The following is a 23,741-nucleotide window of genomic DNA, read 5'->3' as shown; positions in this document are numbered from 1 at the left end:
CTGAAGGTTTTTGGCATGCAGTGGCAAAAGTCTTGTCAGACATCATATTGTAGCAGCAAAGGGTTCCTTCATTAATTCAAAAGCTTGACCCCGGGGGGTACGAGCAACGACTCATGAACTACAGAACCTGACACGAATGTGCACCACCAGAGCTTGGCAGTCATGCATTTACTAAGCTAGATGAAGCATTGACAATAGGCCCTATGCACAGCTTCACTATTTCCTGAACTTAAGCAGGGACCTTTGTTTCCTGTCTGCCAGGATTGGCCAAACTGATTAATCCAGGTGTGTCTGACCAACAACAATAATCAGACACACCTGGATTAATCAGTTTGGCCAATCCTGGCAGACAGGAAACAAAGGTCCCTGCTTAAGTTCAGGAAATAGTGAAGCTGTGCATAGGGCCTATGCATCTCAATTGTATCACCCAAAATGTAATCACAGCTTTTAGCATTTATTTAATGTTATAAGCATCCGTAGCATGTTACTGCATTTTTGCTGTGCATATGTACAATGTTTTGTTGCTCAGAGATTGCTCTTTTATAGGTCGTTTGAGCTGCACTGGTGTATCTTAAAAAATGTGAGTGCCACTGTTTTGTCTCAAGATGCACACCAGTAATGTTTTTTTCTAAGGCACGTTCATAAAAGCTACTTAAGGCCTAATCCCAGCTTAATCTAAGCCCGGTCTGAGAAACCAGGCCATACGGTTTAAACATAATTGAGATGTCAGTTCATTCACTTTCATTAAAATATCAAATTTGTCTTAGATTATTCTAGGAAGAAATAAAAATATAAACAAATTAGACCACTGTTGACATACAGTACATTAAGAGTGAAGAGCTATAAAACTGTGAACAACGTATAGCTTAGATAACTTGGTGAGAAATATTTGAGCCTACATTGAGATGTCTGATATTTGAGTGCAGACATGCAGATTGTCACTGATCTCTTCTAAAACTCATGTGCAATTACTGGAGCCTTTTTTGTAGGAAATAAAAAACCCTCAGAAGCAGTAGACCTACAGTATAGGCAAAGAGAGTAATGCCGATTATGTCTTTAGACTTTAAACACAGCATATAATATGAAAATATGTATTTTTGATTCTGGATTTTGCTTCATGCAGTAAAATCACATTTATACATGCCAAAACAACAACAACAAAAACAATATTGTCACAAACATGAAAAAAATTGCAAGACAGGTTGACAATCTTTGTATAATGGCCTCTGGCAGATGAGGTTCAGATGTGGAAAGGTCGTGACACTCTCACACGTATCTCTAAGTGCTGTTATTTTAAGAAAACAGCTGAATAGTACAAGATACTTCTGATGTCTTTGAGAACTTGATCAGGAATGTCGCAAATAGTTGTGCAAATTATGTCCTTATTATAAAGTGTAACACTTGCAGCAATTCTACTTGGTGGCAGAATGTTTAATATTTCATTAGAAATGTTTGTGTTTTCTGTTTTTTAGAAAAGCTGGTGCAAAGAGTGAGAGATAGTGGGGGTACAGTCTCTGTGTAACACACACACACACACACACACACACACACACACACACACACACACACACACACACACACACACACACACACACACACACACACACACACACACACACACACACACACACACACACACACACACACACACACACACACACACACACACACACACACACACACACACACACACACACACACACACACACACACAGAGAGAGAGAGAGGGAGGGAGAGGAAGCCTAAATTAACCCATAACTCATGGCAGGGGTCAGGCCTTCTTATATAGAAAATATTCCTTTCAGCAAATACTGCAGGAAAAGAACATTTATTATTGATAGAAAAACATCCAGCAATATATAATAAACAGATGACTTGGCTTAAAGCTCACTGGAATTCCATCCATCAAATAAATGTTCTCTTCATCTAGCAAAATTGACTACTGTCATGAGCTTTGTACAATGAACAAGACCACTTCTGTAAATAAGCCACGGGCCGGGTTAAACTGAGCCAGACTGACACACACCCCATAGACTTGGAGAATATTTGTATATTAAATATTTGTATTTCCATATGAGTGCGTTTATTTATTATGCTGTTTATGTAGGGTTGTTAATTTTTTAGGAAATATTTGTAGGATACTAAAGTTAATTTTATGCAAAAAGTGCATTACTATACTATAAACACCCTATATGTACGTACGTCATAAACAAAAGGCTTTAACATACACTACCGTTCAAAAGTTTGGGCTCGATGAGATTTTTAAAAAAAGGCTTTTGAGAGAAGTATCTTCTGCTCACCAAGGCTGCATTTATTTTAAATAAAACATTTATTTAAAAACATTAATATCGTGAAATATTATTATATACTTATAATCTATTAATTTATAATCTATTGGAATATATTAAAAATATTTTAATTTGAAAATTCATGTATTTAAATATACAAATTATATTTAATTTATTCATGTGATGGCAAATAGTAGAAAGTTCAAAAGAGCAAAATCTTTTGTTACTCTTCAGTAAATATATTATTTACGATCAATTTTGCAAATGCATTTTGCTAAATAAAAGTATTAATTTATTTCTTAAAAAAAAATAAAAAAAATCCTACTGACTCCAAACTCTTAACCGGTAGCATACGTTATTATGCTTTCATCCACCTCCAAAATCCCAATTTAACCCCTGGCTGCAGGCCCCCCATGTAGCGTTCCAAGGAAAGGCTTACTCATTTCCATGAAACACATCAGATATATTCACTGGAAGCTCATTTAGTTCTTACTTTAAAAAAATGTGTTTTTACTAAACGTACATAATTGTGTCTGATTGGCAAAGCATGGGCCTAATTGCAGTCCTGGTGAGGCAGGTGATGGAAATAGCTCATGAAATTGACTTCAAAAGAAGTAGTTGTCTTCCCTTCCGTAGATATGAATGAATCCTGACTGCTAATTTAACTTAAGTGAAGCAGTGTATGGTTTTCTGAAGCCTCCTCTCTCTCTCTTAGTAAGCAAGATTTGCCCTGCTCTCTGGCCAATGTTGCGGCCGATGTTTGACATATCTGAACACACGAACAACATATTCATGAAATTTTCATAGAGGTGAATCTATAATTCACGTGCCCTCTCTTAGCTGGTGCTGATTAGAGAGACGCTGGAATCACTGCCAGGATCTGCTCACCGCATCTCTGATGCACATTTACCATTCAAAACACTTTCATCGAGACTCTCGTTCCAGACATTCTTGTCTAAAATGGCAAACCGACCTTGTTGCAGTGCTACCTCGAATTAATGCTCATTCAAGACTTTACACATTTAGCTCAGTTCGTCTAAAAATACTCAACCCACCCACATTCAAAACAAATTTGCAAATCATATTCTCAAGATTGCAAGATTGTTTGCTGTTTAGTGACTGAATGAAGAGTGATTTTATATACATGCATTGAAGAGTTAATTAGCTACACATTTACTGATATTACACAGATTGTATAAACACAACATCTCATACACAAAACCCGTTCAGTTCAACTAAACATAGGCAGTCTAGAAGTATAAGCATGCTGTCCAAACTCTCCAAACTTTATTGCTTAGAGGTTGCTTAGCTCAGAAGAATAGGAATTTTTCATTTTAGTATCAACTTTGTCTAAGATACCTCTCCTAATACTTCTAAAGAGAAAAAGAAAAATCGACATAAATGAGACCTCTGTTGACATACTGTGATACTAAACAGCTATAAAAATGAATGTGAATAGCATATCTCAGACAATTTGGTCTTGAAATTTCATATCTGAAGACTTTGGTCTCTCGGCATATCTGAGCACTTATGAACTCTTATGAAACTTTACAGTGGAGACTTTAGATGAGAACTTCTAAAAAGAAGGACACTTTAGCAAACTCGCCATTTGCACTCCCTTTAATCTCTGTCTACAGTTCAGGTAAAACATATCAGAGATCTCATTTGTGATATTTCTTTCCTTATTCCTTGGCTATTAAACTTGAAAGGTGCTGTAAGCAATGTTTTTAATACCACATATACAAATGTGCTGCTGAATCTGACAGATATAACTGAAATAATTGTCCTGAGAAATTACACCCGTCTTTGTGACTGCCCTATAGTCAAGTTTTTTTGTTTTTTTTTCATTTATAAACAACTTCTCTCTGGGAATCATTTTGCGCATTCTGGTTTTCTGATATTTAACACAGTGATAAACCAATGATGGAAGACCTACAGAAATCAACACAAACTAAGGAAATCAACTAACCACTAAATGTTCCATCAAACTTTTTTTGCAATAAAGGGGCCGTTCACACAGAACGCATTTTTGCTTTTAAAAACATGAGATGCCCCACAATAGCATCTAATTGCAGATGAAGGTAGAGTCGAGAAAGTTGCACTTCTTTTAGCTTGACATGGCGTCTTAGAGGGGACCTATTATGCCCTTTTACGTCTTGATTTAGTTTTTGGGGTCTAGTAGAATAGGTTTTCAAGCTTGAATGTTCAAAAAACACATTGTTTTTCACATATTTGACATTGTTGCAGCACCTCTCGTCCCTGTCTGTCTGTAACGCTCTGTTTAGTTCCTGTCTCTATGAAGCCCCTCCTTCTGAAAAGCGCAATGAGCTCTGAATGGTCAGCTGGACCAGTGTGGCGTCATAGGTCAATCACTTTGAGCGTGTTTTGTCCTGCCTTGGGTGGGAATTATTTAAATGAGGAATATTGTGACATGTACGTTCTCTGAAGAAAACTCAAGACTACAATCGAGGCGTTTTAGGAAGTTACTGTAGAGAATACTGTAACTCCCTTTGGAGCAACCTTACACACTAAAGAAAGATAAAAATGTAAAACAGCATAATACATCCTCTTTCAAAATGCATAACGGTCAAAGACGACCATCTAGTGCATGTTTACATAGAAAAACAATAAAAAATCGGCGCAAAATTCATTCTGTATGATATGAACCGACCCTTACAGTATGTGTCCAAAAACATGTAGTGGCTTTAAAATCCCCTCTCAGGATTTGCAGAGAATACGCACGCTGCTTTGGGCACAAGGAGAGTTCTGCACAAAAGCCTTGTTAACATTTATCAGTAAATGCTGAACTTTAACACCTCTGCTCAGATCAAACATGCTCAGATCAGTCTATGTTTGTAGAGACTCCGAAGTTGCACATACCTCTCAGATCTCTTCTCTGACCAGGGGACGGATGTGGATATGCTGCTTGGTCCCAGCGCTTGTGACCTGGAGTGTGTGAGGGATCCTGCGGTTTAAAACAAAGCAAATACTTTAAGTAGCAGGATTTCGGCAGCTGAACATGAGAACACAAAGAATAATATTACATTTTCAGATTTAAAAAAACAGTTGTGCCTTCTTGTGCAGATCTCACTGCCTCAATGACGTGGGTGGTTATCAGGGTGTTGCGATAAAGTTGCTAGGGTTTTCTGAACGGTTGCTTATTAGCACAAATCAAAAAAGGAACTCAATGTGAGTCTATGGCCGAGGTACGTATACAGTCCTGTTTCTAGAGGGCCACTGCCCTGCAGATGTTAGCTCTAGCCCCAATTAAACACCTGAACCAGCTACAGTAATAAAAGGTCTTACTACGCATGCTAGAAACTTCCAGGCAGGTTTGTAGAGGCAGGTTGGGGTTAGACTGTGGGACAGTGGCCTTCAAGGAGCAGGTTTGGACACCCCTGGTCTATGCACATTTTTCACCCACCAAGTGAAAATAGCAAGCCTGACCACAAAGTACAAGCTGCATGATTTGAGGTATAAATAGTTAAGGTTCAGGGTTTGTATGAGTAACAATAATGCATGATATCATTTGTTTTACAATCTCCAGTTCACAAGCAATTTTATGGAATTTTCCATTGAAAAAACATCACATTTTCAATCCAATGTCTCTCTCTTGACCCTTGGAGATTCATCATATGCCTCCTCTTTCACAGTCACGCCTAATGGAAACTTCCATTGACAGCATAACTCATGAGTAACTTGAGATATTCCATCATTTCAATCATGAAGATGCTGACAAACATCAGCTTGTTTCACATCAAGGCCAGCCAAATGTAGACTCAAGCGGAGGACGATCAATCTAAGCACAGTTCTGATGTTTAATTCTGAATGTGTCGCAGGGGCTTTATCGTGGGATTAGTTGTTTGGGTGGCGGCAGCCACTGACATTTGAGGAGCATTCCAGTCATACAATATCCCGTGTGCTCAGCCACTGCCCCCTGCTGCAATAAGCACTGACAGTCACACCCCGCATCCTTCCCAAAACATCAGTCAGTAACATTAACTGAAAAAGAAATGTTAGACGACATCAAACACTGAAGTTGAAATGCCAAATATTCAGAATCAAATGGTAGAATTATTTAATGAATAAATAAACAAATGAAAAGACATTGTGGTTGGCAGAACTTTACCATAAAATCACCATGGTGATGTTACAAACATTAGAGGATGGCGTTTTTTAACATTAAAGGTAGGGTAGGCCATTTTTTTCATAAACACTGTTACTCTGGTCAAAACTCTCTTCACATCCTGATAGCAATCAATAATACAAGTGGTCGAAATATTAAAACATGCACATTTATCTTCTGTGGAAGTCTCAGGACCAAAAAATTGCATCCAATCATTGCATTCGGTCCAAATGCAATGATAGGATGTCCTACCTGCCTGTTAGCGTATGTATTTCCATACGTCCGCGCACCTGCTCGCACAGACATCACGCGGTCACAGTGCGTTACGTAAGGCTACAGATAGTACAGAACGCCACAAACGAACAGCAGCCAACTTTTACAGTTCCTTCTGACCCAGATACTGCGTTCAGGCCATGATGTAACCGTAATTACGAGATGACAACCCGTGACGTTCTACCCGGAGCTGTTAACGTACTCAGACTTGGATTTATGCATTTCTCTGGCAACACTATCAACGCCGAAATGAACCTGCAGCAATCAGTTGGTACAAGTCAGAGTTCTGTAAGTTGTTTATGTTCATTATTATTGTAATGTTATGTGCTTTGAGACATGAGGTAATTTAACGCTTTCTCTTGTGGCGCTCGGCTGACTCTGCTCCGACTGTGTGCGATGTGTGCGTTCATTTGTTTTAAAGGAGGCGAGGCTTTGGGGATGCTCTGAAGGGAGGGTGTATCTAACGCTTTTAAAGCTAGCTAGCTATTGCTAGCCGCTAAGAAATTGCCTACCCTACCTTTAAATTATAGAATGGTATGTAATATAATATACCAACAATTTGAGCTTAAAATCAGTAAGTTACTGTAAATAATAACAAACATTAACATTATTGCAACAATGCAATAAACATACAAAATATAATAAAATGCACACTCACATGTATAGACAATTTATGGAAAGAAAATATTTAAAAAACAAACAAATGTGATGTTCCAGGCAGGGAAATATAGAACAGTTTTTTTTTTTTTTTACAAAATTTTTTACACAACACAAACATTTTAACAATATTTGACCATAAATGCATTGTTGTACACTTTTCCCTTAAATTCTATATAATATATTATATATACCAGTTCAACAACATTTTACAGCAAAATGACATGCATTGTCTTTTAAAATATGACAGCATTTTTTCAATATATAAAAGGTAACTTAATTAGCTAATAGGTTTTTACTGTAACAATTTTGCATAATTTTTCTGTTAAAATTACAAAAATTAAAATTTTGTGTGTGATGATATGAAACGGTACTGGAAGTACCACATAAAATCTACTGGAGCACTATGTGTGTGTGTGTGTGTGTGGGGGGGGGGACAAGATTTCCCCTGACTGGCTGACTGAATTCATTACATATCACAGAGACCTAGATTATGTTAAGAGCACAACTGCCAATTTACTCATAAAACTTTCATGTACATGTAATCTAAATTTCGAATGTGTGCTTGATATGACCGAACTAATTAATTAGTCTGATAACCTTTTTTACATTTTGATATTCCAAAAGTATGAGTACGGAACGTGAAAAAGCTTGAAAACATAAAAATACCCATGAGACTTTAATATTCCTGACATTTAGCTGGCTTAAAGTAATTTTTGCCACTGGCTTTTGATGGAAGAAAAAAAAAGTAATGACTAATAATATCTGAACTTTTCACAACAAAGCTGCAAGCTAATGCAAATATATCCAACTGCCATGTCAATGTCCAATCAGTGGTGCTGCTAACTACTCAAAGCAGGGTTATATTTAGTATCTTGAACATTGGATTGGACACAACAATATAGAGTACATTTCTAGAAGTCGAGAAATAATTAAAAGCAATAACAACCACCTTTAGACAAGTGTGAACACTTCTGAATAAATAAGCTGCTTTGAATAAAAATATAAATAGTATTATTTTTCTTGTATACACAAAAATATTTTACTTTATTTCAAACAGATAAACTCGTGAATTTTGTCTTTATTTAATTTTAATACATGGAGCCATTATTTTATTAAAGCCTCACTTTTAGTGCTGGCAATGTATTCTGTTATTTGAATTCAGTAGCTGTAAGTGGTCAACTTGAGTTGGATGCCCTTGAGGTAGGCAACTAATGCCCTAGATAAGCTAACGGCAGTACAAGCGGAGAAAGACCGTAATTGACCAACCAAAACAACAAAAATCACCCCGAAAACACTACACGGTCACATCTCTGCCTTGAAAAGAATATTTTGTTATTTACAACTTAATGACAAAGACGTTAAGTTGTGCATAACCGTGATAATTCCTTTAATGCCATGACAACATAAAGATAATAGTGTCCTTCAAACTCTTTTATGAAAAAAAATACAAGTGCATGGGAGGGCATGAGCAATACAAAGCATCACTGTAGAAATGTATGAACAAATTGCTTAAAGTGCTTCACTGTGTTTTGAAGGTCAAACTAAAACGTATGGCAAAGAAGAATACCTGGCCAAATGCAATAACGGATTTTTTAAAAAGTGAAAGTGCATGCACTGAAGACCTTATAGAGAGAGACATGGAGGACTTTCAAGAGAAGCAAGTGTGCATTTGTCAATAGAGACGAGAAGCATGAGATTGGAAAAGAGACAGGAGAAAACATTTTTGTTTGTCATGACCTCGCCAAATAAAGTCTTGTGGCAGCTGAAGTGGCACAGTGTGCAGAAATACATCTCTATCTTCAACTTTTTTTGTTCTTTACCACGTCTTTCACATTTTTACAAGTTATGCTCCTTTAGGTCGAACATAACCAACAAACGTACCTTAAACAAGTTCTGAATGCATATTTTTTATTTTAGTTCAGGGACATTGCACATCACAAACCTTTAATAGTCCAGTTACATCGTCTACAGATCAAACTGTTGCACTTGTAATTACCTGTAGATGCAATTATAAAGCCACAGCTGACTTGCAAGAATCTTGTACAATGTAAAACAGTGACCCATAGACTGCATTTTTGGGACCATATAGCATGTTTCCAGTCAGTTGTGCTGCACATGATGCCCCGAAATCTTACCTAAGTAGACAGCTTACTACGTTTTGAGACACAGCCAGTAAATCACAGAAGCAATTTCACAACATGCTTGAAGGGTCATTCCACAAATAGGGTGCCTTTGCTGTCCCTATGCTAATATGTGTAAACAATGTCTTACACCACCTTTTACTGTGTTATTACAGTATATGCATTTCCTCACACATCAACAAAATCCAGATAATTGTTCCCCCATATTCTTTTATAGGCTATATAAGGTATGTAACATTGAATAGGCTACTGAATATTAGAAATATCAGCATAAAAACTTAAAATGTGTCACTTTTATAAAAGCATTCCGTAACTAAAGTATGCAGCAAACATTTGGCTTGAGATGGCATAATGCTGTATTAACAATTAAAATATTCTTTGTCTGACAGATCGTGGAAAATACATTTATAAGCTTTTTAAAAAGGAAAAAGCACACATTTCGTGGAATGCCCATGGAAACAGACCTCATCATCAAACTAAATCAAGTCAACGTATGTGCGCTGCATGTCCATATTCCCGGTCTCTCAGTACAATAACATGGATAAGTGCTCTAGAATAATAGCAGATATAGGGTGTTATTCAACAGTCCAGACGTGTTTAAATGTTCGCAGAGATCTGCAGTAGAGGAGTCGCGCGCTGAGCTGCATTGACACGCGCTCCAAAACACACTGACATCACATCAGTCCGCACAAAAAAAAAAAAAAAAAAAAATTTGGATAAAAAAAAAAAATATCACTCCACATCTTTGAAACATAACTGTGCTCTCAAAGCTGGTGAAATAAAAAATAAGAAAAATGTTCTCACTGAGAAATTCGTCAGGAACAGCATGTCCAACTGATAAATAGGCTACAAAGAACGAAAGAAAAACAAAAATTAAAAGCAAAACAAAATCGTGTCCAGCACTTGCTCCTATACAGGATATTGTACAAAATAAAGAAACGAATACACTCAAAAATGAACTACTAAAGTTAACCAAAACCTGACGTTCCCCCTCTCCAAGAAGGTAAAACATTAAAAACCGTCAGTCAGTTGAATTCAGAAGAAGAACAAAATTCAAGCACTTCTCAAATCAAAAGAGGACGTAGAAAAGAGGTAAAGATGAAGAAAAGAGAAAATGAAAAGAAAGTACTCACCGGTGAAAATGTCAGAGAGCAAAAATGTTGAAAGAGCAACAAGAGCTAGTGAGTGAGGAGGAGCTGTCAGTGTCAGCGGCGCAGTGACCGGGGAAAGCAGCGGCTCGACAGTATAAACAGCGCTGGTGTGGAGCAAACCATCGCGACTGCGCAGGGGGACACACATCATGTATCTAGGCTACTTAAAGGTGCACTCGGTCATTTTGTAATTAAACTCAGTCATTTGCTAATTAAAAAGTTTAACACGTAAGTAATGCACAGTGTTTTGAGAAATAACATTACAATTATATTTACTCACATGAGATGAAGAGTCCAGTCACACGAGCCTTCTAAAAAGGTGTTTAATTATTATTATTTTTTATGGTAACATAAAATACATTTTATACAACCCCATTTGGAGACAGGCATTATAGTAGTACAAATATAAGACGGACAATTTAAAAGGTTCCACAGCCTCTAGGCATATATTTGAAAAAGAACATGCATAGGGTCCTGTAGATAGAGTTTTTTTCCAATCGTTGTTGATATGGGTAAGAAGATTATATATATGTGGTACACACAGGTATCAATACATTACTGTTATTAGTGTTATATATTATTTTTTGTTACCATGTTTTACATTACTTGTTACACTAGCTGTTTTATTCTACATGGTGAGTTGACATCACATAACTAGCTGTCATGCAAGTTAATAATTCAACAGTCTGTCAAGTATTCCTATAGCACTTCTATCCAGTGCTCAAACCCAACAAACATATTACATTTATACCAAATGTCAGAAAAGTCTGACATTCGTGGCTCAGTTAAGGACAGTAGTGTGTACATGTTGTGCAGTGGTTGTCCAGACAACACATTTATAATTTTCATTTATGGTTCAGAACTGTCGTAAAAAAATCATTGTGACAACCTTCAGACTATAATGTCATTGTCAATCATTTCAGCATGTTGTCACAACATTGCAGCAATATTCTGTTTGCTGGGTTTTTATAAATACTATGTGAAATAATAATCATAACTATGTTTAGAATAGCATACTGATATACTAGTATTCCTGCTGTAGAAACTTGTATAGTAGCAGCTTTATTTTAAAAAAATGAAAAGGTCTATTGTCTTTTATATAACTGAGAGGGACACTTCGCGTAGCCAGACCTTCAGACTGGTGGTAGAAGTTCTGGAGTCTGGAGCAGCTTTCATTGGCCAATGATCACCCAGAGGCCGTCTGACTGACATGTAAAGCAACCAATCACAGGTCATTTTGCTCTGCATCACGTTTAGAGGCGTGAAAATGTAACTACAAATGTAAATGTAGGCCGATGTCCCTACAATAACAGACCGGTGTGCAACACTCTTGGACGTATTTTAAAGAGTCTATACAATGAACTTTACATTCTTCACATACTTTCAAAAATCCAGCGTTTAGTTGATAAGCACTCATTGTAACCACATCGAGTTTCTTCTTCCATGAGAGGGTTTGGCGTCACGGAGACGGACCGTTAAATAACGCGACACACACTTCTCCCGGAAATCCTGTAAAATTCCACCAATCAGATGATGACGATGTGGAAACTCCAAAAGTGTTTCCAATTTTGTGTGCCATATATCAGACGTTGACCCAACAGTCATTGGCCATGAAGTCTGAGGCCGAGACTAAGGGGCACTAGATAAAATATTTCAATTTGTAGCAATGTCAGATTACAAAGCTTGTTGGACTATTTATGTGCACATCAAATTTCTTGAGAGATTAAAAACTGTATTCATATCTATTAGTTTCTTAGGAAAAAACAACACACACACACACACACACACACACACACACACACACACACACACACACACACACACACACACACACACACACACACACACACACACACACACACACACACACACACACACACACACACACACACACACACACACACACACACACACACACACACAGCTCTCTTAAAGATATGAGACAATGCCAGAAAGAGACACTTAGGGCAAGGATTACCAAGATGTTTTTTCTCTGGTATTTACCATATCTCCATGGGGCTTATTCGCCCATTTCACATCTATTTTTTGTTTATGTTGTGATGGAGACATCATTCTGTGTGCAAGCAACAGCTTAGCCTAGAGCCCAGAGCTACAAGATAAAATTAAACTGAAAGCTCAAGATTTTAATTCAATTCCTCAGAGGGAAGTAAAAATTTATCAGGACAAGTAAATATAGATATGCCACACTATTAATGATAACATGGGAGGTAAGAGGCGTAGGTGACACTCTGAGGGAGTGTGGGAGGAAAAAATGGGAACGGCAAAGGGGCGACAGAGTAGAAAAGGAAAATGGAAAGGCAGTAAGTGAGAAAACAACTGAATGAGGATTTAGGAAACAACCTACCAAAAACAGAAGAGCAGCAGAGAGAGAACTCCAAGCATCAATAACGCACATTAGTCCTTGCACATCTGCTCCAGTTGAAACTCCTCCAAATTCACAGCTTCTCACCATCCCTTGAGAGTTTAACTCTCTCCATAGTGCTCTCAAGATTTGTTGAATCCTGTTAACGGGGAAAAACCACTGAAAAAAGTGGAGACAAAAGACTGGATATCTGTGTGGATTTGTCACACTCTGATTTGCTTATTTAAAACGCACTGAGAAACAGAAGCTAAATGCCACATAGGTCCTCTGAGAAAACACCACAACAGAATCAAAAAGAGCCTAGATTTTATTCTGTAAGAGGGCTGAGAGAAACCATTATAGAACAAAGACAAAAAAGAAAGGCTTGGAATTTCGTCTAACATGTTTGCAACTTCTTTCTTTCCAGTCAGTCATTAGTCACAAAGGCAATTCTGATGCAGTGGCAGTATTTCAAAAGCAACAACTTAGGTAACACAAAAACCTGAGCTGGTGGTAGCCCAAGATAGCCTCTAACTCAGCCTGAAGGCCAGAATCATAAATATACAGTGTTTGGGTGAGGGTGTTTGACATTTTTCCAGTGAAATAAATGGTTCACACTGGGTGTATTACTCATTCTACTGAATATTACAGGCTAAAAGAGGTCTGGCCTGTCAAAACCCTAACAGCGATACTTCCTCTTGCGTTGTTCTTGCTTTAAAAAATCAGGTGGAAATATCCAATGCTAATTTGGTTGTTTTATTTAAGTCGTCATCCAGAGGTAATTATGCAGAGCGATGGCTGGCCGTTAACTAATACGACCCCTCGCTGCCTGTAAACATATTGACGAATCAGGAGTCTCAATAATTCTTTGACGCCGCACTGAACACCTAAAGTCAACACTGAGGGACCTTTTAAATGAGGACAATCCTGGGCATGTACAAATAGGAAAGGTCAGATGATGCCATAGCAGCGGAGATCATGTGTTAACACATCATCAAACACAAGGAGGATAGTGCGATGGAGGTGAAGACGACTGAGAAACTGCCAGATGTCGCTCTGCCGTTTCTGTTGAGCTCGGAAAACAAGCTAGAACAAATAGGGTAAAATAAGACAATGGACATTTTACAAAATGGCTAAAGGGATTAAATGATAGTTCACTTGAAAAATTGACAATTCTGTCATTATTTCCAAACCTTTATGACTAAATAAAAGATTTGAACATTGGAGCCATGGTTCTTCTATGGCATTGTTGCAATATCATATTTAGAAATATCTTATTTTGTGACCAAATTATGTCAGAATTGTCATTTTTGGGTGAACCATCCCTTTTAAAGAATGATTTAAATAATAAGTCTTTAGTACGTCGTAAAAAAATGTGTGAAAAAAATTCTCACTCAGAAATTGCTAGTAAATTTCACAAAACGGTTACAAGGAAACAGCAAGTAACGTGAAATATTGAAATAGAAGAACTGAAATAGTATTTTCTTTAAAAAAAAAAGTTTTTATTTACAACTTTGAAAAATACTTTTTAGCACTGTAGCATAATATATGATCAGGCACTTTAAACATCCAAATGCAATGCATCTGTGTGCATTTAAATAACACGAACACAATGACGCCAGTTATTTGCATCTCTGTGACCTTAACCTAAGGGGTCAAAAAAAATGATCTGTGGCGGAATTGCCATTCCTGAAAATCTCTGCAGTGCTTTATTTTAATTAATTGGGAATAGCTTAAATCATTGGAATTAATCAATGAATTTATGAGATCTTGAATAAACACTAATCAGTACAGAACAGTATGTGAACTATGCGACAAAAACAAAATTGTGTCTTTTATTCCATGTTAGGACTATTCGCTTTGCTCCTAAAAACACTCATCCCCTTATAGACACAATATGCCAAAAAGTGAGAAAATATACAAAGTAGTTTGCATTCTTATGATGTTTATCATTGAACAGTCAGTGGCTGTGGGTTGAACTTTAGGTTAATGAGCTACTCAATAATGTATTGATATATTCCTCAGGTCAGGGCTGCACAAGGATCTATCTCAATGACGCGTGAAGTCAGAGGTTATAACCTTAAAATATAATGCACGTTAGCTCACACCTGTCTACCTGATGTAATGTGTGTTTCTTCCTATACTAAAGCAAATATTTCAAATACCTGAACATCTGACAGGAGTTTAAGGTCCAAGGGTACAAGGCTGAAAGTGAACAGTGTTATGGCATCAAACAGTGCACTGCATATCTAAGCTATCTGTTCGTTGCATATCTAAAAGCTTTTAAAGAAATGTTAAAAAAATGAAAAACTGTGGAATTGAATCACACTTTTGATGTTTGTTTGCTCAGATTTGGTTTGCCGATATGTCACGGTGCACACGGGAACACAAGCTTTCTTGGTTCACACATCATAGATGTAGATATGGCAAGGGTAAATTGAAAACGAAGACTATTGTAACACACCAAATTTCGCCAATCATCATACTCTGTGCATGCAGGATAGAAAAGGAGGTTGGATCATTTCACCCCATAAAAAATTATAAGCACAAATGTCTTGGATGGATATTTTTGTTCTGCTACCTGAAGTTCTGATGTCTCTGAATGAAAATGTATGCTAATTACTCTTAAAAGTAAAGCTTCATTATTTGGATTGATGGTTCCATGAAGGACCTTTAACATCCATGGAAACTTTCATTCCATAAAAGGTTCTTTATAGTGAAAAAAAGTTCTTTAGATTTTTTAAAATGTTCTTCAAACTAGCAAATAATTGATCTTTAAAGAACTGTTTACTGAAAGGTTCTTTGGGGATAGAAAAAGGGTTCACCACTGACAAAAAAAAAATTTGGGGAAATTTTAGAGTGTAGGTTTTTGATTATACTGCATGTTATTGTGTATGAAACAATTAAAGTCTTTTTAAAATATTTATATTACCTATTAATATTACCCTCGATTAAAGTTTGGATGCGCATCTCTAATTCTGAAATCTTAAATTTCCCTGCATTTATCACACGTGAATCCCTTGCCACTGACAGAGAAGGCTACAGTACCTTACACTCGAGACGAGCAGTGCAAGCAACAATAACAGAAAATGCCATGACCGTGTTTGTTGATTGGTTCCGACTTATCACAGTTGTTTGATTGGTCCGTAAAAGATGGGAAGAGAGAACAGAGACAGTAAACACGGATGACAAGTTAACAGGCTAGCGAAATGCTAATAAATTGTGCTAGCGATTTTACATAAAAAGCTAGCAAGCAAAAGCTACACAGAGCTACAACCATTCAGCTATTCTGAAGAGATGACAGGGGCTGATATCCTATATAGGATCCTTGTGTCCCATCTTTAAAAGTATTAATTTCTCTTTTTTTTAATCTTGCCATCTTTAAAATGTCTTCACTGTCACTTTTGATTTTTTTAATACTAATCTTTAAAAGGATACATTTACTTTTAAAGGATAAAAAAAAAAAAAAAAAAACACACCATAAACGAAGTCCATAAGATGTGTTGTATTGACACTAGTGGACTTTGTTTGGCATTTGCTGAGAAGCGCCTGCCCCTCATGTCAATGATTTCTCCAGGTACCTGATAGCAGGGAGTCCCTGGCATTTAAGAAGGGTCACAGATTTGAGGACAATAGCGTATAGATCTTAGACCGGACTGGTAATTCAAAAGAGGTAATGTTGAGCCAATTTGTCAGCTACTCACAACACGCAGTAACATCTGTACTCTGTAACATCTTAATACTGGCATCTCATCTCAATTCACACCTTCAGGGAGGCAATTCCCGCTGTGCCTGCAAGTCTCATGAAACCACAGTGCTCAAATGTCTTTAAATGCCAGGGATTCCCCATCATAAGACACCTGAGAAAGCTGCTGTGCTGAAAAAATCCAGTTCCTTTTGATTCAATTCTTGAAAAAAAAAGCTTACATCTATATATGCCTTTAGAAAAGCAAATCAATAGACTACAGTAGAGCTTTAGCAGAGTAAAAAAATATTAAACCAAAACTCTCTGATGTCTACTGTAAGCAAGTAAACCTAAAAATAAACTCCATGGTAACATCTAAATGACCTGGTTTTAAAGTCAAATCAATTATTTAACATATCAAACAGAAACCTGGCTCTCCAGGGTTATATTTTACTTGATAAAAGTCATTTTTAAGTATCAGGTAATGGCTCTTTGAGGTAACAATGGCACGTTTGTATTTTTTGAAGTGACGTTTTTATTAATTTTTACTCTTACATCTGGATAAGGTACATTGTTATGCACTTGGCAAACAACACACCCTAACTGTTTAAATGATAAAAGAAGCAAAACAAATGGACATTGACAAAGCAATTTTGTGTATTTGTTGCTAATAGACTCAAGAGAACATCTTCTTGTTGTGTGAAGTTTATTAAAACATGCACTATAGACGTCTGTCCTTCATAATCTGAGGACGGGTCCAGTACATGCACAAGTAAAATACACAAAAATGCACATTATTTACTGTTACAATGGTACAGCCAAGGTCATATGAATATAACTTACCTTTGTACAGTTAGTTTACTCAATTAAGTTCTACATTTAATTAATTGAAAAAAATAGTTAAAGGGTAAATGAGCAAAACTGTAAAATCCTTGCTTTCTCATATTCCCATTATTTAAGCCTTTATGCAAACACAACTGTTCAAAATAACTATGAAGGTTCAATTATTTACCATGCTAAATTAGGCAGATGACATCTCTCTTCTAATCAAATGAGCACATCAGGAACATTGTGTTCCGTGCCATTTAATATATAATATCATGCTGTGCAGTCGGAATATCAAGAGACATGACAAGAGACACGAATGTTATAAAGTAAAGAATTATAAAGACAGCATATTTAACTCACAAATAAGGTTGTCTCAGTAGTACAATATTCCTGCACAGGGAAATTAAGTGTCTCAGAAACAGAATGAATAGAAAAATAGGCTACGTCTAAATAAGTATAAGTAGTCAGCAGCCATATCACCCTGTAACCCAAGACTGGTTTCCCACTGAAGCTAAGCGGGGCTGAGCCTGGTTAGTACCTGGATGGGAGACCTTCTGAGAAAACCAGGTTGCTGCTGGAAGAGGTGTTAGTGAGGCCAGCAGGGGGCGCTCACCCTGTGGTCTGTGCGGGTCCTAACGCCCCAGTGTAGTGACGGGGACACTATACTGCCAAAGAGCGCCGTCCTTCGGATGAGACGTTAAACCGAGGTCCTGACTCTCTGTGGTCATTAAAAATCCCAGGATGTCTTTCGAAAGAGTAGGGGTGTAACCCCGGCATCCTGGCCAAATTTGCCCAGTGGCCTCTGTCCATCATGGCCTCCTAATCATCCTCCTATATATACTAATTGGCTTCATCACTGTCTCCTCTCCACCAGTAAGCTGGTGTGTGGTGGGCGTTCTGGCGCAATATGGCTGCCGTCGCATCATCCAGGTGGATGCTGCACATTGGTGGTGGTTGAGGAGATTCCCCCCTTCTATGTAAAGCGCTTTGAGTGTCCAGAAAGGCGCTATATAAATGTAATGAATTATTAATTATTATTATTATTATTATTATAAGAGATTGCAGCGATAATTCAAAAGACTTCCGTTTACTTTAACTTAGACGATGTCTACTGCAACAAACTGCTCACCAACTTTCATCCATTCATCTACCTTACATCCATCTATTCAGATGTTCAGTAAATTAAGGTGAAAGCTCTCAACAATGAGGATGGCCAAACAAAAGCTTAAGTGCTGAGATGGACTGCTGGTGCATTTGAGAGAAAATTGCATCTATCTGACAAAAGTGGTATGATAGACAATGAGAAAAATATAATACATTTGCTCTGTGCAGCGAATGTCAACAAAACACATCTGCATGAAGACCAGTCAACAGAATAGAAAGTTAGTGTACTAGAGTTGTCAACAGATTTAGGGCGTTTACATGACAACAATGTAGTCTACTTAAAAAAACAATAATTCCTTTACGTTTTAAACACTAAGGGCCCTATCTTACACCCGGCGCAATGCAGCGCCAAGCGCGGCGCAAGTGTTTTTTGCTATTTTCAGTCCGACACAGTTATAATTTTTCACGTCCTGCGTCACATTATTTAAATAGCAAATGCATTTGTGCGCCCATGGGGGTGCTTTTCTGAAAACGAGGTGTGTTCAGGCGCATTGTTGGCGCGTTGCTATTTTGAGGCAACAGAAATAGACTGTGCTATTGACCAACTGAAACCAAGTCAATGGCGCAATATATATTTTTTGTTATTTAAAGAGCGCGTTAGTAATGTGCGCCTATAGGCGGGTCCACAACACACGTACACTCTGCTTATTACACACACAGGGACGCACAGCAGCACACAAACAGGCCAAATATTTAAAAATAAAAGGATTACAATGTAAAAGATTATTATTGTGTACATAAAGATATGGTGGAATCCGGCTTGTCCCGTAGATGGTCTGCTTGCTGCACTTTTACCTCGCGCACGAGCAGATCCGTTTGCGCTCTGGAGACGCGTTCGTCTTTCCACTATCAAATGGCGTCATGTAAATAGCAAATCCGCCATAGCGCAAGCGCAACTGGCATTTAAAGGGAATGGGAGATGAGACTCTGATTGGTTTAACAGACGTAAATGCCAAAACACACCTATTACACATTAAGAGAATAGGGACAACCCTTTTAGACCACGCGCCTGGCACGCCGACCATTTTTCCTGTTGTTAAACTAGCAAAAGTGGATTCGGACCCGCCCTGAGTGAACTTGCGCCCTGCGCTTTAGACCATGCGCTTAGATCGTTAAAATAGGGCCCTAAGCATGATGTCACCAGTTTCACAAATTCACATTTTTTTTTAGTTTACACAGAGACGATAACGGTATAATTTTCAAAAACTTGCACTCTGTAACATGTTTTCAAAAGTGTGGGTTTTCAGGCCCCCAAAAATGCAAAAAAAAAGTTTTCAGTTTTTAGTTAAAAATAGCGTCGTGTAAACTCCCCCTTCATTTTGTATTGAATTGATTAACTGAAAATGTAGTATATAGAACCTTGAAGGGTTTTGTCTGGTGCTAAACTCTTTCTCCACCATGGACGGAAGTTTTCCGGCTTTCCGTGTTTTCACTGTTATACGGTAGGGGGTGCTATGACATCTTCTGAAAGAGTATACTGAATATCCAGATCAAAACACATAACGAAGAAGCAGCAGATGCATATGTAAAATAACACGATCATCAACAACATTAATGAATGAAATGTCGACCCAGGACTGTAGGACTGTGCGGTGTTGGCCGACTCGGTTTTGATTATCGTTCTGAATCCCATCCAGACATAGTCTTTAACAAAAGTGTGATTTTCTCAGCTTTTTGCTCAAAATGTTGCTTTTTATTAAACTTACCCACATTCAAGTGTTGATAAAAAAAATATTTTTTTTGTTGAAAATATATATTCATTCAACAAAATATTCTGGGGGCCATGACATTTTTGTGAAAATGGTAAAAAAACGCTGGCGGTGGCTGGCAACTTCTTTTTTAAACGCTGACGGGAAAGAGTTAATATATAGAACATTTTAGGCGTTCCCATCATGGGATCATTTAATGGATTTTTTTTATTAATTAATTTTGTTTTCATTGATTTTTACACTTACTTTAGCAGCTCCTAAACATACGTTATAACTCAAAAAGAGTTTAACACCACCAACCCTAATCAAACACACCTGAACAAGCCAATCAATGTCTTCAGGATTACTACACTCTAAAAAATGCTGGGTTGTTTTAACCCAATTTTGGGTCAAATATGGACAAACCCAAATGTTGGATCAAAAATGCAATTTAAAAATGTAACCCAATGGCTGGGTTTGTCCATATTTGACCCAAAATTGGGTTAAAACAACCCAGCATTTTGTATAGGTGAGTTTTTATGGAGGAACTAAACTCTGAAGTTGCCTATCCCTGATTTAGGACATTTCTCCTTAAATAGAACCCTTTTGGCATAAAGGTTTTTTTTTTTCAAATTGAGTCAAGAAACCCAAACTTTCTCTTTGACTTATGCTGTCCACATGCAAAACATGACACATACACAACACAAACCTCTAGCGTAAATGATCGTGGTGCTACAACTGTTCGACTAGTCAGTTCACGCAGCAAGGCATGTTGCTAATGTGTAATCCCTCTGTCATGGCACAGTTATTGACAAAATGGTGTTCACGGCTGGCTAATCATGTTAAGTCTCTGTTATTTAATCCAGACATGTCCTCTCTAATGTTCCCTCTCTAAAATGCTACTGATCTCTCATCTCATAATTCAACATTCGTACACACGAGTACGCGGGGTGAGCTCAACGGGCCAGATCGAGAGTCTTTCAGTCTCCCCACGCCCAAGTGTGCAGCAATCTGAGGTACAATTTTCAATCACAGCATCCTTTCATCAACAGGCTCTCAACTAACAGCTGTCCTTGGGAGAGCCCTTGACCAGGACACTGCTAGTTCTGTAAGCTAATGTGAAGAGATCTTCCACCGCAAACTGGTACGACATGAATCTAGATTCAGCACAGCCAATCTCTGTGATCTACAAACCTGCTCAGAATTATTTGGAGCCTAGGCATTGATTCTAGAATTAGTTGGACTGTTTTAAAGTTTATATTAATTGACATTTGCTTGTCATTTATGAAAGAAACATTCAACAGAAAAATACTGAGCGAGACTTGATTTTATCGTCTGGAATTGTGAAAAATTTGCTAAAACAATACCTAAATAGGTTTTTCTGTCATGGCAAATCTCAGCTGTGATGTGATTGCAAGCAGATTGAGTTAAGGACCTATCAGTCTGTGCCATCTAGAGTTTCATGACAGAACTTTGCATTTGGCTACTGATTAACATTTCACAACAGCATTTAAAGTCAAAGTGACATCTGCAGAAGTGTGCTGAGGAAAAATAAGCGATCACATTTGATTAGAAATTAAAGCATGCACAATAAGACAGGAATATACATATACGAAGTGAAATCTACTACATTTCAAACGATTGGGGCTCTTTAAAAAAAAAGTCTCTTTTGCTTACGACGGCTGCATGTACCGGTATTTGAAAAATAAAAAATACAGTAAAGACAGTAATATTTTGAAATACTATTACAACTTAACTGTTTTATTAATTATTATTTACACTCTTAAAAATATATATTTAAAACAATACATGAAGAACCATACATAGAACCTTTGCATTGCACAAAAGGATCTTTAGATTTTAAAAAACATTCTTTGGGGAACCAAATTTGGTTCTTCTATCTATGGCATCACAGCAAAATAATAATAATAATAATAAATAAATAAATTGTAACAAAAATTACAATCACTCTTTATTTCTAAGAGTGATTGTAATTTATTCCTGTGATGCAAAACTGAATTTTCAGCGTCATAACTCCAGTCTTACATGATCCTTTAAAAATCCCTCTAACATTCTGATTTGCTGCTCAAGAAACATTATTGATTATTATCAATGTTAATATGCTTAATATTTTTGTGGAAAGTGTGATTTTTTGTCTTTGATGAATAGAAAGATCAAAAGATGATTGAGATCAACATTTATTTGAAATTCTTTTGTAACATAATAGATGTCTTTACTGTCCCTTTTGATCAATTAAATGCATCTTTGCTGAAATAAAGTATAAATTTATATATATATAGCCTATATATATATATATATATATATATATATATATATATATATATATATATACATACATACATACATACACACACACACTGACCCCAAACTTTTGAACAGTAGTGTAAATTTAGTTTTTACTAATGTGCCACTAAAGCATTTTTCCCCCCCTCTAATGCGGTTGTGAATATTCCTACTTAAAATAATCATGATAATCTGTTCTGCAGGTGTACAGTGCAGAGGATCATATAAAGCATCACAAACCTGTTTCTGCAAACATTTGCAAAATCTGGACTCATACTCCTGCAAATCACTAGTGTAAGGATTTCTGCACGGGTCGGAAGCCTGTATAACTGGGTCTTCTATTGCACTTTTCCAAGCAGAAAGTTAAACATTTCCTCTGTGTGTGTGTGTGTGTGTGTGTGTGTGTGTGTGTGTGTGTGTGTGTGTGTGTGTGTGTGTGTGTGTGTGTGTGTGTGTGTGTGTGTGTTGAATCCAGTGCAGCATTAGACCCTGTCTCTCTCAGGTGTCCTGGTTATATTGTTCATATGCATTCATAGTGGCCTGCATTCATTTGTTTTTGTTTTTTAACACTGCAAAGAAAGAAAACAAACAAATGAATTAACAAAAGTAGAATATATAAAGTACTCACCCACAGAGCGGTACACATTATCAGTTCATCTCGCCAAATAAATTCATATTTTTGTCACAGATGTGGATGTTTGGTCAAATGCCATGTATCTGTCAAACAGGCTTGTTATCTCAGATAACCTGTCACTGTTTAATTTCAGACTGACTCAGTGACAGCTGGTGGACGTCCTACGTTTTTCAGAAATTAAACACAGCGCTCATCTGTTTGGTTAGGGATGATCTAATTGAATTTCTGTTTCCTCATATCTGACTCACAAAGAGATCGAATCAGATAATCCATTCCTGCTGTTGTTTACAAGAAAAGATAATGCAAACAATACAGAAAGCGGGTGTATACTGAAGAACTAAAAGATTATCAGTATGAATTCTTTCTTTATCGCTGCTCGAAGGAAGGACTCCGGTCACACTATCATAGAGACTTGGAAAGAAACCACCCAGAACAGA

General features: G+C 37.2%; 1 protein-coding gene across 16 annotated transcripts in view; it reads right to left on the bottom strand.

Annotated features, from left to right (window-relative positions):
* raly (RALY heterogeneous nuclear ribonucleoprotein) overlaps nt 1-23,741 on the bottom strand; it is a 152,483-nt gene that overhangs the window by 65,421 nt on the left and 63,321 nt on the right. For 7 of the 16 annotated variants that reach the window (XR_013799515.1, XR_013799516.1, XM_079628143.1 and 4 more), the window contains 2 exons: nt 13,005-13,161; nt 5,169-5,253 (listed from right to left, as the gene is read on the bottom strand). Coding sequence is in view for 5 of the 16 variants with exons in the window: in XM_079628143.1 (XP_079484269.1) it covers nt 5,169-5,253; nt 13,005-13,161 (242 nt within the window). In the remaining 11 variants the exon portion in view is untranslated. Of the gene's footprint in view, nt 1-5,168; nt 5,254-10,621; nt 10,797-13,004; nt 13,162-23,741 lie in introns of those variants that run through there. The other 9 variants (XR_013799514.1, XR_013799517.1, XM_079628138.1 and 6 more) reach the window with 3 other exon arrangements.

The sequence above is a fragment of the Phoxinus phoxinus genome (assembly GCF_949152265.1).
Source record: "Phoxinus phoxinus genome assembly, chromosome: 11".
Lineage (NCBI taxonomy): Eukaryota > Metazoa > Chordata > Actinopteri > Cypriniformes > Leuciscidae > Phoxinus > Phoxinus phoxinus.
Note: the sequence above shows the minus strand (reverse complement) of the source record. Positions and strands in the feature narration are given on the sequence as shown.